General features: G+C 58.2%; 1 protein-coding gene and 1 long non-coding RNA gene across 2 annotated transcripts in view; both read left to right on the forward strand.

Annotated features, from left to right (window-relative positions):
• LAMC3 (laminin subunit gamma 3) overlaps positions 1-11508 on the forward strand; it is a 56462-nt gene extending 44954 nt beyond the window's left edge. Inside the window, exons 20-29 of the mRNA XM_047829977.1 lie at positions 353-558; positions 926-1002; positions 1472-1606; positions 2757-2904; positions 3921-4064; positions 4220-4322; positions 6828-7027; positions 7603-7749; positions 7853-7952; positions 10005-11508. Coding sequence (XP_047685933.1) covers positions 353-558; positions 926-1002; positions 1472-1606; positions 2757-2904; positions 3921-4064; positions 4220-4322; positions 6828-7027; positions 7603-7749; positions 7853-7952; positions 10005-10255 — 1511 coding nt within the window. The 3' untranslated portion in view covers positions 10256-11508. The remainder of the gene's footprint in view (positions 1-352; positions 559-925; positions 1003-1471; positions 1607-2756; positions 2905-3920; positions 4065-4219; positions 4323-6827; positions 7028-7602; positions 7750-7852; positions 7953-10004) is intronic.
• LOC125150288 (uncharacterized) lies at positions 4919-6627 on the forward strand. Its single transcript, XR_007146296.1, has 2 exons — positions 4919-5506; positions 6222-6627. It is a non-coding gene; the product is annotated as an uncharacterized LOC125150288 (long non-coding RNA).
• Positions 11509-14668: the final 3160 nt, after the last annotated feature.

The raw sequence follows: 14668 nt of genomic DNA on the forward strand, positions 1-14668 counted from the left end.
AGATCACAGAGCTGACTCAAGGTGGGGGCATTTCTGCTGTCTCAGATTCAGGAATTGCTTGTCGTGGCTCTAGCAGACCTGAGTTCCTTCCAGTCCCTCATCTGTGGCGGACTTCCTACGTGGGAAGCCTTGGGTCGTGATTTGCCTTCTCGGGGCCTCAGTCTTGGCATTTGTAAAGTGAGAAGGCTCTTCCCTTGGAGCTGACTGGTAGTGGTTGGTGCTCAAGTCTGGTGACAGAGCTAAGCTGTGCCCAGGCAGAGTCCAGGCACAGATGGGGGCCCCCGAAGGTGGGTGCTTTGTTGTAAAGCATCAACTGCTCTGTGACCCTGGGCTCTACCCGGGCTTCATGCAGGAGCCCGGGAAGCCTTCCTGGAGCAGGTGACAGGCCTCGAAGGTGCTGTGAAGGCTGCCCGGGAGCAGCTGCGCGCGCTGAGCAGGAGTGTCCACTGTGCCCGGGCCGGAACAGAGAAGACCTGCATCCAGCTGGCGGACCTAGATGCAGCGCTGGAGTCCACGGAGGAGGAGATTCTGCAGGCGGCCCTTGTCCTCAGAGCTCTGGTACCACGTCTTGGGCCCACCTGGTGACCTAGTGGCTGGGCTGTGCCTCTTTGGAGAGTCTCCGTTTCATCTGCGGAATGGGGGGGGGGTCACACAGCGCCCCTTCTGCTGATTAGTGACATAATGTCTGCATAGAACAAGGCATGTTCCAGGGGGAGAGTGAATGTCCATCGAATGAATGGTGGGTGTCATTACTGCTGTTTCTACATTCTGGGATCTGCTCACCGGGTGCTGACTTTGAGACTACCTTTGAGCGTATATAAAATGACTGGCACGATTTAGTTCTGCCCAGGAATGTAGCCAAATGGGGCCCTTGCTCTTCAAGGATGGCCATCAGCTTCCTCCCCTCTCCATTTCTTCTCTAAAGGTGATTCCTCAGGAAGGGTCCAGCCAGCCCACCACCTGGAGCCACCTGGCCACCGAGGCCCGTGCCCTTGCCAGGAGGTGAGGCCCCAGGCCCCGGGAGCCTGGTGAGGTCTTGCCCACACAGTCTGGAAGGGAGCCCAGTCCTTCTCGGGGGCGGAGGGGCGGGTTCCCAGATCAGGATCAGCTGCACAGGTGCCCCTCTGCCTGGATTCAAACCCAGGCCGTCCTGACCACTCTCTTCTGTGATGTCTTTATGAGGGTGACCATATCATTATTGTCCAAACTGAGATTTTTTGTGTGATAAGAGGCCCTAATGATCATTATGCCAGGACAACAGGCATAAACTCAATGTAACGGGCACGGGGGCATGGGTGGGTCCCTTCCCATCAGCCTTTGTTGTGCGTCCAGCAGAGGGAGAAGAAGAACTTGGCCTTTGGGGCTGGACTTTGGGATGATGGGAGTCCCACATGCTGGGAGGTGTGGATTTGGGTGCAGGCCCCCTTCTGCATGGGCTCCTGGTGACAGTCAAATGGGCATTTCCATACAGCCACAGGGACACCACTGCCAAGATTGAGGCCACTGCGCGGAGGGCCCTGGTCGCCTCCAACACCAGTTATGCGCTTCTCTGGAGTCTGGTGGAGGGCAGAGTGGCCCTGGAGGCCCAGCAGGAACTGGAGGACAGGTGAGGCCTCCCGGGTGTGGGTGGAAGCTTGAGTTGGCCTCCTGCAGCTGACGGGGCCTGGCTGGAGGCTGCTGGTTCCAGAATTGGCTTCCGTCCCAAGTCCTGATGCCCTCTGGGTGGATGGGTGGGGATGTCTGGGTGGTACCTTACAAGAACACATTTATGCCTGGGGGTTAAGCTCAGCCTCCGGAGAGAAGGGGTGAGAACTTGAACCAGGAGGGTCCAGAGCCACACCTCTCTCTTTCTTGCCCCTGCAACGTCCCCCAGCCCCACCCCAGACCCCCCAGGAAGCTCCTTTCAGGCACCAGCTTCCTTCTTGGCCTCTGCTTCTCTCCTCTGGGTGACCCTCTTATATCCTCCTCAGTCAAAGGGTCAAGAGAGACCCAGCAAGGCCTCACTAAGTCCCAAGTTGACTTCCTAGATGAGAGAATGTGATTAGCCCAGCTCAGATCAGGTGGCCAGCCCTGAGCCCACTGGCAGGGGGTAGGGTGGGTGAGGTCACATGACCCACTCCCTGGGCAGGGGTGGGAGCACAGGCTCTCTGAGAAGTGGGGAAGGGATGAGAGACAGCAGGGGGGGGTCTGTGTCCCAGCTGTGCTCACTGTGGAGCTGGGCGGAGAGGGGAGGGTGTGGGTAGCTGGAGGGGACAGGAAACCTGTTCTAGGTGGTTAACTATAGCACCTTGAAGCTAAGGGTCTTCAGAGCCCAGGGCTATCCATTTATCTGGAGAGCCACACGCCCAAGGTCACCCCAGGGCACAGCCGAGCCAAGGCGGAGGCCTGGGCTGCTGTCCCTTCTCCAACACTAGGCATTTTCCTCTTCGTGATGCAGCCAGAGCCTCCAAATATTTGCAAAACATATGATTCTCGAGTGGAAACCAAGCCTAAGCCCCTTCAGAAGAGAGCGTTTGAATTGAATGAGTGAAGAAACAATGTGGTGCCTCTGCTGCCTTTTCCATTCATTCGAAAGCTGCGGAGTTAGCGGCCGAGTTAGCGGCCAGTCTCGGGGCCAGCTGCTGGGTGCCAACCCTGCAGAGGGCAGGTCTGCCTGGGAGGTTGCCAGAGGGCTCCGGTGGCGGGGGGGGGGACACCCACGGGGAAGGAGAGCCCCGTGCCCTGCCCTGTGAGCCACCTTTGCTGTCTCCTCTCAGGTACCAGGAGGTCCAGGCCGCCCAGAAGGCGCTGGGCACGGCTGCGGCAGAGGTGCTGCCCGAAGCTGGGAGGGCGCTGGCCGCCGCGCAGCAAGCTGATGCGGATGCAGCCCTGCGCCCGGCCTCGCTGGCCGCCCCTGCAGCACTGGTCAGCCCCGCTGTCCTTGGAGCTCTGCATGGGGCGGGGGGCGGAGAATGTGGCAGCTGGGAAACCAGTGTGGCCCGGGCAGAGGCAGACGATATGGCTTATTTTTAACTATATGGCAGTCGATGAACACGAGATAATCCACCTCCCTGGCTTGGCAGAGCGCCTGCCTGGCACAGTTAGAGCTCGGCCAGTCTTTGTTGTTGATTGTGGTAATAATAGCAAGGGCAGGTGTCTTCTCCATAGTGGCATTAGCAAAGGCACCAGACGGACATGGGATCAAATCCCCAGTGCCACTGCTCCAGATCTGTGCCCTTGGCCAAGGTCACTTTCCCTCCCGGCACCCTCAGTTCATTCCTCTGCGAGATAGAGCTCACCCCTCAGGTAATTTTAGGGCTGCGTCCGTGGGGGCCGGGAGCAGATTCACGCACGGTATGCAAAGTGGCCCTCAGCACCTCCGGACAAATTAGCTCCATCGTATCTCCCCAGTGATCCTGAAACCCCAAAACTCAGAAACTGCGCTTTAAGAAAGAGACTAAGCTTATACAAATGCCCTGGGGGCCAAACCTGACTGGCCCAAAGCTGCATATTTGGGGTCCTCGCTTCCCTCACCCCAAACGTGAAGAGTAACATGCACGTTTTAAGGGGTTTGGCCCTGAACGTGGCCCTGGATGCCACCAAAGGTGTTAGATGATATTCAGCACCTCCACGGCTCTGTTTCTCTCAAGTCGGGAAAATTCTGAATTTGGAAATACGTCTGGCCCCAAAGTTTCGGTGGAGGTCGTGGACCTGGGGAAGGAAATGCAGGTCAGGGAGGCCTGGCTCCTAGTAGTGGGTAGGGCTGGAGTCTGAGATAGGTTCTCCAGCCTGGTGTCTCCCGCCCTGGCTCCCCTTCTTCCTGGGGTCCACAGGCAGCCCTATCCCCGCCATTCCTGTCCCTGGGCGCCTCCCACCCGGTAGACGATCTGCCCCACGGACCTTCCTGCCAGGCCCTGCCTGAGTCCATCATCTCCCTGCAGAAGTCCGAGGCCGGGGCCCTGGGCCTGAAGGCACAGGCCCTGGAGAAGACAGTTGCATCTAGAGAGCGTGTGGTCACCGAGGCTGCCGGGGTCCTCCAGGCCACCGCCCAGGCCGTGCTGTGGAAGACCAAGCCCCTCACACAGGTGGGCTCATGTCCTTTGAGGCAGGCACCTGGCCGGGCTGCCCCGCGGGTGTCCTGGGGTGGGCGGTCCAGGAGAGGGAAAGGCAAAGACCCGAAATAGTTCCTCCCATCCCTCCGGTGTCTCCCACCTGCCGAGCCTCTCTCTTCTCTCTCCAGCTACGCCAGCAGGCCAGAGCCGCCCTGACCCGGGCTTCCTCATCCGTCCAGGCTGCCACGGTGACTGTCACGGGAGCCAGGACCCTGCTGGCCGACCTGGAGGGTATGCGTGCCTTGCCGAGCCCCAGGCTTCTTGATGCATGTTTGCCCGTGACAGCCACCTGGACTCTTGCCTCAGCCGGGGCAGCCGGGCCACAGGAGACAGAAGTCCAGTTGTGTGGGCATAAGCCAAGCGGCACTTCCCCCCACCCCCGGCCGGGACCCCTCCCGGGGCTGCTTGACGTGGCCTCACACACCTCTCACCGGGTACTCACCCACACGGCTGTCAGCCATCAGACCACACACGGAGCCCGTCGGGGCCGAATCCGATGCCATCGACTATCTGTTCCTGGTCTCGTCTGCCCTGGCCGGGGGTCCTGCCACCTGGTACAAACGGCTGCCACCGTCCAGGGTTCAGCGGGGGCCGCAGGGAGGGAGGCAGAGTTCTCTTTAGGAAGGAGGTATGGGTCGATGCCAGTCCAGGTTTCCTTTGCGCTTTAGGAAAATGAGGCTTAAGTGGTCGCATTTCATAGATGTGTAGACCAAGGGAAGGGATTGGTGGTAACTGTCCCTGGGTCAGAGAGGTGCTGAATGGAAACCGTCCAGTGTTAGGATTCCCCAGCTCCGTGTCCCCCTGTGGCATAGGCTTCTCTGATGTTCTCTTTGCCCTTTATTCGTGGCTCTGCACCAACGAGCTGGATAAAACAGGAACACGCTCAGCGCCAGAGGCCCCTTGGGGTCTGAGACCGGAAGCCAGGCCCTGCTTGATCCCGGTTCTACAGACTTCCTTCCCGACCCTCCCCACTGCCTCTGAGAGATGTGGCTCCGGCCAGGGGCCCCTAGCCTCCGGGACAGAGGGTGAGGGGGTCAGTGCCTCCTATTCTCTAGGCTCCTCTGTGGCTCCTCTGTGGTCTGAAGTCTTACTCACTCACCGGTCGGGGGCTTCCGATGGGGAAGGCGTGGCCCTGTGCACTTGGTTCTGGGTTGTGTTTAGGAAAATGTAAATCCAATGATACGTGGTGGTGGAATATTCGGATTTGGGGACATTAAAATGATCAGGGTTGCTAAAGCAACCCCCTCAGGGGGCAGGGGACTCACGCACCCTCTGCTTGCCTACCTCCAGTGATTGTGTGCTCACTACCTCACGGGGCATCACCTTCTCACTGTTGGATATACCGCATGGAAATTTGCCTCCCTGGTGCAGTACGGTGATCCACACAAGGACTCATCGCAAACCTCTAACCCCAGGTTCTTTCCCCCCTTCCTGCCCCTTTTCCGAGACACCCTCTGTCACTACCCGTTGGCCTGTGCCCAGGGGGCATTCAGGATGAAAGGAAAGCTCACGGAGTGAATTAGCCCAAGACATGATCTACCAAGAGTGGGTTTGTGTTCAAATAAGTTTAGGAAATGTCACTACTATGGCGCCTTCTTGAGGCCATACAGTGTGCCCCTATTAAAGGCTCTGAGAAGTCCTGCATTAAAGAAAACTGACTCTTTTTATATGTAAGCTTAACTGATGTTTCCTCCTGACATTTGTTAATACCCCCATAGAATTAGTTCTCCGCAGAGTGTGTTTTAAGAAACACCCAATTTTGTGTACAAGAAGCAAAGTCGATCCTATTTCTGCATTATCTTCAGAAAAGGGATGTGGTATTCTGCCTTAGAAGGCTTGATTCTTTCAAAAATTTGACTGCGATCGGTATTCCTGATTTCCCTTAGAATTTTTTCTGAAAGGAAGGGAGAAAGTCTCTCTTCTTTACAGAGGGAAACTACTTCCGATTAGATAATCAAGCCTATGCGCATTGTAATACCTCTCTTTTTATCTTGGCTGCTAGGAAGCTCGGAGGTAAATAGAGCATTCACTGCCTGCCACGTCCTTATCCTAATTTTCTGGCACTTCTCCCCCCTCTTTTTCCCTTCCTCATCCCCCCAATTACATATGGCCCTTGGTTTTTCATTTTAGCGGTCCAGTCGTTGACTTAACCTATCACTGTAAGCTGCCTAAAGCCCTTTTAGAAACCGACGAGACACAACAACAAAGAGCTGCGTGGATTTGCTGGGTCCCGTGCTGTGACTCCCCATCGGCCAAGGGTGACTTCCCAGACACCGTGTGGTTTTGTGATTTTATTTTTTATATTCATTTTTATCTACTTGTTAACGTTTCTTTATTTTTGAGAGCGTGTGCGTGGGGGAGGGGCGGGAGAGAGGAGGACAGAGGATCCGAAGCCGGCTCTGTGCTGACAGCAGCGAGCCCGATGTGGGGCTCGAACTCACGACCCGTGAGCCAAAGTCGGACGCTCAACCCACTGAGCCACGCAGGTGCCCCGTGTCCTTTTGTGATTTTAATAAATTCCATGATACAATGCGAATCTTTGCGTTCACCGAGCAGTATGCGTCGCTGATGATTCGTTTGTTCCCCAGACAAGCCTGAGAAGGTTACACGTGTGTCTCCTGCGTCTCGAACCTCTGTTCACGTCAATCTGAGGGTCGGGCGTCTGGTGGTGACTGGCCCTCGAGGGTCATGAGCCAAGAGCCCGCCCCGCTGACCCAGCCTGTCCCGGGTTTGCAGGAATGAAGCAGCAGTTTCCTTCGCCCAAGGACCGGGCCACGCTGGGGAGGAAGGCAGGCGTGGTCAGGGGCAGGCTCCTTCCAGACTTGAAAAAGAAGACCAAGCAGGCGGAGAGGATGCTGGGAAATGCGGCGTCTGTCTCCTCCAGTGCCAAGAAGAAGGGCCGTGAAGCCAAGACGTTGGCTGAGGACAGTGCTAAGGTCAGGGCCACCGATGTGACAGCGGTGACGTCCCTGCCTCCTGGGCCTTGTGGGCGGGCTGTCATACAAGGGCTGCCCTTGTGTAGGTTAAACGTAGTCCCTACAGATCTGCCCCCTTCCGTGTACACAGTGCTGAATGCTCCACACTTCCTGAGGGCTCAGTGGTTCCCAAGCTCTGAGCCCCGGAGCGTCATTCAAGCTGTTGAGTCCTCGACAAACAGGTGTCACTGTTGTCCCTGTCGGACAGGTGGGGACCCTGAGTACCAGCCTGGTGTAGGAACTTAAATCACGCGACAAGGAACCTCACCTAGATCTGCTGGGCTTTGCTCCCCAAACTTCTAGGCTCTTGCTTTTGAACCGGGGCCGAAGTCTAGCCCAGGTGCCTCCCCCAGCCCCCCACTGACTTTGTGCATGTAGCCGGCACCCGGGACACGCTTGTGGAATGAATGAATGAATGATCTGGTGCGCGATTCGATGACTGCTTGGCGTTACTGTTGGACGTGCTCCTTACCTCTGAAAGGACTTACTCCACTCCCCCTCTTCTCCCTGCCTCTGCTGCCCACCCCCCCCCCCAGCTCGCCAGGGCCTTGCTGAGGGACGGGAAGCAGGAGCATCGCCGGGCAGGCCGGCTGTCCAGCCAGGCGCAGGCGACACTCCGACAGGCCTCGCGGCAGGTGCTAGCCTCACAAACCCGCCGACAGGAGCTGGAGGAAGCTGAGCAGGTACGTGGGCCCAGACCCCCCCCCCCCTACACACACACCCCCCCCATTTCCTTCTGGCCCCGGGCCCAGCAGGGCACCGCTCAAGCTTTCCCTCCCTCCCAAGGTGGGTGCCGGGCTGCGTGCCGTGGAGCGGCAGATCTGGGAATCGCGCACGTCCCTGGAAGAGGACGTCCAGGCCTTGTTGGAGCTACTTGCCAGGCTGGGTAAGGAGACCCGAGGCTGGGCCTGGATCCCCTGGGTCCCTGGAGCACCTCGGGGACCATCTGTGAGGCTCAGGAAATCCTAGAGATTTCCTCCTTGCCCTCGTCTACACAGGGCTCCCCCTCCTCCCCAGCCACAAGCATTTGTAACAGCCCCAGGCCCCCATGCGAGGTGGGGCTGGTGTCCATTCACTGTGTGCCCCCAGGGGCCACTAGTCTGGGGGGTGGGGAGGGAGACACGGAAAACTCATCACACACAGAACGTGTGTGGGTACCACAGGGGCAGATCGGCCCTGAGTGTTGAGGGTTTCAGAGGAGGAGCGGGGATGTCACAGAAGCCATCTGGCAGCGAGATCATGTGCTGGGGCTTGGCCGTGAGACCTTGGGAAAACCACTCTGCCTCTCTGTACCTCAGTTCCCCCATCTATAAAATGGGAGTAACGCTCGGGTCACTTAGAGGCGGTTGCCACGCTGTGGGGTGCGAGTCCGTCAACAGCAGCTCTCAGGGAGGAGGAAGAATCGAGAAGAGCCTCAGTAAGGAGACATTTCAGGGTGAGGGGGACAGCCCCCACCAAAGCATGGAGGCCTCGGAGCAGGGGAAGGGGTGGGGGGCACAGCAGGTGTGCAGTGTTAAAAATTGTAAGATACACATAACATAAAATCTGCCATTGTGACCATCTTTAAGCACACACTTCAGTGGCCTTAAGCACATTCAGTGTTTTGCAGCCATCACCACCATCTGTCCCCAGAACTTTCCCGTCTTCCAACCCAACCACTCTGCACCCATTGGGGGTGAATTCCCTGTGCCCCCAGCCCCTGGCCCTCCCCGTTCTCTTTCGGTCTCTATGAACTTAACACTCTTAAGGACCTCCTATCAGTGGACTCACACAGCATTTGTCCTTCTGTGGCTGGCTTCTGTCCCTTAGTGTCACGTCCTCAGGCTCACCCGCGTACGGCATTTCATTTATCATTATGAATAAGGGGAAGAATCACCACATTCTGCGTTTTGCCTGCATGCCAGGCCCACGCTAAGCTATTTGCACACGTGATCTCCTAGAATCCTCATTCTCCGCTTTCGAGGCAAGGATACAGATTCGCTTGCCATTTTGCAGACGGGCAGTCTGAGGCTCGGAGAGTTTAAACGGTGTGCCCAGGGCCCCACAGCCAGGCGGTGGGGAAGCTGAGGTTCACACGCAGGTCTAACCAATTCAGAGTGCCCCCTTGTAGCCACCGGTCCATACCCAGCGCCAAGGACCCGGAGTACAGGACACAGGGCCCAGCACAGAGCAAGCGCACTGTGAGGGTAAAGCTGCTTTGGCGATTGCGATCATTTATTTGCTCGTGCCGGTGCCGTGCTTGACTTGGGGCTGCAGGAGTGGACAGCCCGCAGCTGGACCCCACCCCGGTGCCTGGGAGCCCCAGAGGGGCACGTGGAGTGTGCTGGCATTCTGAACCTGAATTTGCTAGAAGGCCGGGCAGTTTGGACTTCCCTGTGGATGGTGGGGCCTCTCGAGGTCTTTGCGGGGAGCAGGACCTGCCCAGGCTGGCAGGGCTCGGCTCTCCTCTGCCTCTTCCTGCCCCTGTTTCAGCTCCTGCCACTGCCTGCCCCTCCAACCGCCACCCTCATTGCCCGGGAAATTCAGGGCTTTTTAGCCCAGTGGCCGTCCACATCCCAGCATAGGTGTACCTGTAAATGTGTGCTCTTGGCAAATCAGCAATGGTATGTGGGGGGAGCCAGCAGGAATCACAGGGACCTTGTGCACGCACACTGGCATTGGGAAGTGGACTCAGGATGCACACAGAGCCTTCTTTTTATCAGCAACAAAGATGAACAGTTGCCCAGGGGGAAAGTTTCAGAGACTTCACGTGAACCCAGTGGGGTGCCCCGGCCAGGCACACCGCCCTCTCTGGGTCCCTTGCTTTCCTGGTAGATTGCGGGCAGTCAGGATCCTGGAAACTCTGGGCTGGCAAGGGTCTCCGGGATGGGGGCTGAACAGGCCTCTGGGGCCTGCAGGGGAGCTGGCCTGTGCTGAGGCCATCTGTGCCCCTCTGCAGGGTCACTGGACACCCACCAAGCCCCAGCCCAGGCCCTGAACGAGACCCAGTGGGCACTGGAGCGCCTGAGGCTGCGGCTGAGCCCGCCGGGGGCCCTGCAGGGGAAACTGAGGCTGTTGGAGCAGGAGTCCAAGCAGCAGGAGCTGCAGATCCAGAGCTTCGAGAACGACCTCGCGGAGATCCGTGCCGACAAGCGGAACCTGGAGGCCATTCTGCAGAGCCTGCCCAAGAGCTGTGCCAGCTGGCGGTGAGGGCTGCCCAGACCCCCCACTGCGGCCCTAGCCCGGGCACGCACACGCACCCCACAGGCGCACCCGCCACAGCCCGCTGCTCGGTGTGCCCACCCCAAGGGGATCCTCACGTCGCCTTCCAAGTCCATGCCTGCATCCCCTCCGTTCCCGCCAGCGTGGAGGTACATACACGGTTCACCCAGGCGGCTGTGCCCACCACCATCGGCGCACGCTCCCGTGCCGTGACGCACAAACACGCACACCGCGGTGTCAATAGCACGTCCACAATACCTGTGGACACAGCGCGCACACGCATGCAAGTCCCTCTCTCCGTGCCCACGTTACAGTCGGTCCACAGTCCAGTACTGAGCTCTGGATGCTGGAGGAGTTATGTTAGCTACCCTCTGGCACTAACAGACCCACTCTTGGCTCCTGAAGGCAAGGACCCAGGCCGAGTCGGTGCTTGAGAGGCTGAGGGGAGCCATCTGCAGAGATCGGAGTGGGGTTCCGCAAGAGCCAGAGCCCCCAGCCCCAGAGCTACCCCCTGTCCCGCAGCTTCCCACCCACCACCTGCCACACACACACACACACACACACACACACACACACGGAGCAGCTCAGCACAGCCGAGGGACCAGATCCTAGGAGGGGTCTCAGCAGTGGAGCCTGAGGCCCGGGGACTCCTGGGGCCGTGGCGCAGCCTGTGCGGCCGGCTGGGAGGATGGCCCACCCCTGCACGGCTACCACTGACTTTGTAGAATACTTTGTTCTGAAGATCCTGGGAATCACATGCCCTGGGCCCCGGTGCACCTTTCGGCCTGTGGCCCGTCCAAAAAAGCTGCACCTCAAGGGCCTGAAGGGGCGTGGGTCGGGGAGACTGGGGTCATGTGGGAGCTCCTCTTTGTAACCCCACGACCCCAGTTGGTCTTTGACTGACTGGCACTGACCCTAAGGCCCTGTGGCCCCACCTGCCACCAGGGAGGCCCCTGCAGGGTGTGGAGGCCTGGCTGCCACTCTGGTCCGTCCTGCTGGGGAGTCCCCCTGTGGCCAGGCCCCCCCGGCAGCCTCTGTCCAGAATTCCTGGTACTTTCTCCCGGAGCCCCGCCCCTTTCCCAGGGCCCTCTTCCTGGTAGACAGCAGACCGTCTGCCCTGGGACAGGTGCTTCAGGGGACCCACCACCCCTCCCATGGCTCTTTTGGCCCCAGGCAGGGCGCACTGGCAGCAGCATGAACCAGTTCTGTGTAATGTGAAAATAAAGGACCCCTTTACCCGCTGGGTGGCATGCCTCTGGTCTTCTCCTGCTGGTTCGCAGCAGGGGCCCTGGCTGTGGGTGCCGACTCACTACCCTGGCACGTGGATGCACACACCCAGCACCCAATGGGTGGGTACGAGAATGTTCCGTGATCCGTCTTGCGCCCGTGCAGTACCAGGAAGGCGGCAAGAGCTGAGCTCACTGGCTTTGCCGGGGTCTCCCCATGGCGAGGGCTTTGCTGGGGTCCTGTGACCATAGTCACCTACTCTCTCCTCTCTGCTGCAGGGGGTTATCAGGAAACGTCTAGGGGAGCATGAGGGGCCCTCCGCTGACCTCTGGGGCAGGAAACAGTGAACTCAAAATCACGTGTCCCCCGGCACAAAAAGGCCCAGGGAGCGACCCCAATGAGGAGGAGAAGAAGGGCTTTGGGCCAGGCCTCAAAGGGTGGGGAGACAGCGGGAACATTCCATAGCTCAGGGTTTGCAGGGTGGAGGCCTGGCCAGCACGGATCACTCCAGGAAGCCAGGTCGTGTGGGTAGGACGGACTATGGAGCATATACGGTTTGGCCATGTAGCCTGAACCCCTTTTGGGTCGGTTTAAATAAAAAAGGGGAGTTTGCTGGGAGGATATGGAGGACCTTCTAGAATCTGGTTCGGAATAGCCCAGGGCGGGGACTCTCCTGTCCCCTCCCTCCCGCCTCTTCCCTGGCCTCTGCCTCTGCTTCTGTGTTTGCCTCTGTCTTTTCTCCCCACAGAGAAGTTTTCTCTGCTTTTCCCGAGCTTGATGGAAGACAAGCCCACTCCATCGCCTCCCCCCTCCCCTCCGACCATAGTTCCCGGGTTTACATGTCGTCAGGTCAAACAGAGACGAGCTTGAAACTGCCCTGATCCCACCTTCTCTTGAGAGACGGACCCAGCTTAGGCCAGGGCCCCCCCACTCCCATTCAGAATAACAGGGGTCTCTGGGTGCAAGGCTATAAAGCGAGAGCTTGTCTGTACCCTCTCCTGATCCTGTTGGGGGAGGGCATTCAGAGAAGACGCTCGCTCCTCCACAGAGAACCTGAGAGCCAAGGCCACGGAGGGTGAGGGGTGTGGGGGTGGGGGGGGGACACCAGTGACCTGGGGAGTGATTTGATTGATTTGAGAGGGAGGACAGGGGCAAGGGGGCCGAAACAGAAGGCCATTGCTTTACAGTGAGTTTGATGACTGGTGTCTGGTATCAGTGGGGAAAGGAGAGGAAGGTTCTTTGAAGATCTCTGGGATAGGGTCTGATGCCCTCGGGCCCCTCGCTCCCAACACCCGCCTTCTCTGCTGACAGATCACACAGCCGTTCTGATGCCTGCTCTTGGCATTAAGCCCCTAGCCACTCAAGCTGTGGGACTCAGCAAAGCCCAGTCCCAGAATCCCAATGGGAGCGGGGGGGTGGGGGGTGGGAGAACAGGCCTCCTCTCCATTCCGTGGTGACGTACTTCAGGCTTGACGTCTCATGACTCACGCGGTCCGGTCATGCCTGGTGTATACAGAGCCACTCTCTGGCCCAGAGGTGGGGCTGTGCTGGGTGGAATGTGGCAACAGCTGTTGCACATCTGGCTAGCAATGCGGCCCAGCGGCTGAGCCCTGGAAGGTGGGGTGGCCTCAGCCCTGCAGAGAGGCTAATGGGGCCAACCACCGCAACTGGCCAGGGCAACGGGCCATCTGAGCCTGGACTGGGAAGTGTGTTACGAGGGCCGCATTCCAGGTCAACTCCCTCGTCTGGCCTCCAGGTGGAATATTTCCCATCAACCACGGGTCATAGCTCCTAAGCCCTTCTCCCCTGCAAGTTTCTACTGTCTGCCTACGACACCCCAAAAAGTCATAAAAGTTATAACAGCCCCTGCTTGGTAAGAGGCGCTTGTCTCCTCCATTCTGCAGATCAGGACACTGAGGCTCAAGCAAGTACCTTGAGGACCATGCCCAAGGTCACACGGCTTGGCTAGATCCAAACCCTAGGGGCAAATGGGCATCGGTGATGCTCACTCAGCAGGTGCTCACTGAGCTGGGGAAGTGGGGTCCTGAACTGCTGCTGCCCTTGGCATTAGCCCACCTTGGGACAGTCCCTTTTGTCCTGCCCCCTCCCTTGGGACAGCCTGGCCACTTCCTCCCCTAGGGACAAACAGAAGAAAAGATGGCCAGCTGGTCCCAGGATCCCAACCCTAGGGGTCAAGACGTACAGAGCAAGTCTGTGAGGAAGGAGGTTTCCCAGATCCAATCCCCAGGGACATGCTTGTTTTGTGTGTGTTTGGATGTGTGTTTGTGTGTGTGTGGGGGGGCATCATTGGTGACCAAGTGTGCTGTCTTGCCCAGGACAGTCCCTGTTTGTGCCTGTGGCTGCCACCCTTCACTCTCAGAAATGTCCTGATTTGGACGCGAGACTTCATTACCTCCCTGTTAACTAGTCCCCGGTTCCTGCACCCTGAGCCCCACTCTTCCAGGAGGCAGCGGTTTGATTTATCATCGCAGTGGGCTTGCCAGGCCTCGGCTTCCTGACTTTTCTGTAAAACAGGAACAGCCAGTGCGATTTCATAGAACTTTGAGAATTAAATAACATAAATATATCCTGTACTGATCTGGCTGTGCGCCACAGTGAGTGCCCAGGAAATGGATTTCAGGGGCACCTGGGTGGCTCAGTAGGTTGAGCCACGGAGTCTTGATTTTGGCTCAGGTCATGATCCGGGGGTCGTGGAATCCAGCCCAGCATCGGGCTCTGCACTGAGTGAGGAGCCTGCTTAGGATTCTCCCTCTCTCTCTCTCTCCTCTCCCCCTCCCTCTGCCCCTTTGCCCCACTTACACACTCTCTCTCAAGCGAAAACATTTTAAAGAAATAGATTTCAGTAACAAAACAGGAAAGCATCCCGACTTGACTTCAGGTATCACTGATGTCCTAGTGACACTGTGTCATTACAAACAGAAAAGCAAACACACAAAACGGCCTGAAAGCTTTCATAGTTTTCTTCCGAGGGTTAAAAATAAAGATCTGGCCTGCCTTCCACGAGCGCGTGCTGCGCAAAGGGCCGCGGCGACTTAACAGCTTCGGCGGGTGGACGCCGGCTTTCCGCCCGCCCGGACGGTATCGAATCCTTGAGGCCACCCCAACAGCAAGTGCGTACTGAGATGGTCCCCAAGTTTCTTTAAGGGGAAACCG

This window comes from Prionailurus viverrinus, chromosome D4 (assembly GCF_022837055.1).
Source record: "Prionailurus viverrinus isolate Anna chromosome D4, UM_Priviv_1.0, whole genome shotgun sequence".
Lineage (NCBI taxonomy): Eukaryota > Metazoa > Chordata > Mammalia > Carnivora > Felidae > Prionailurus > Prionailurus viverrinus.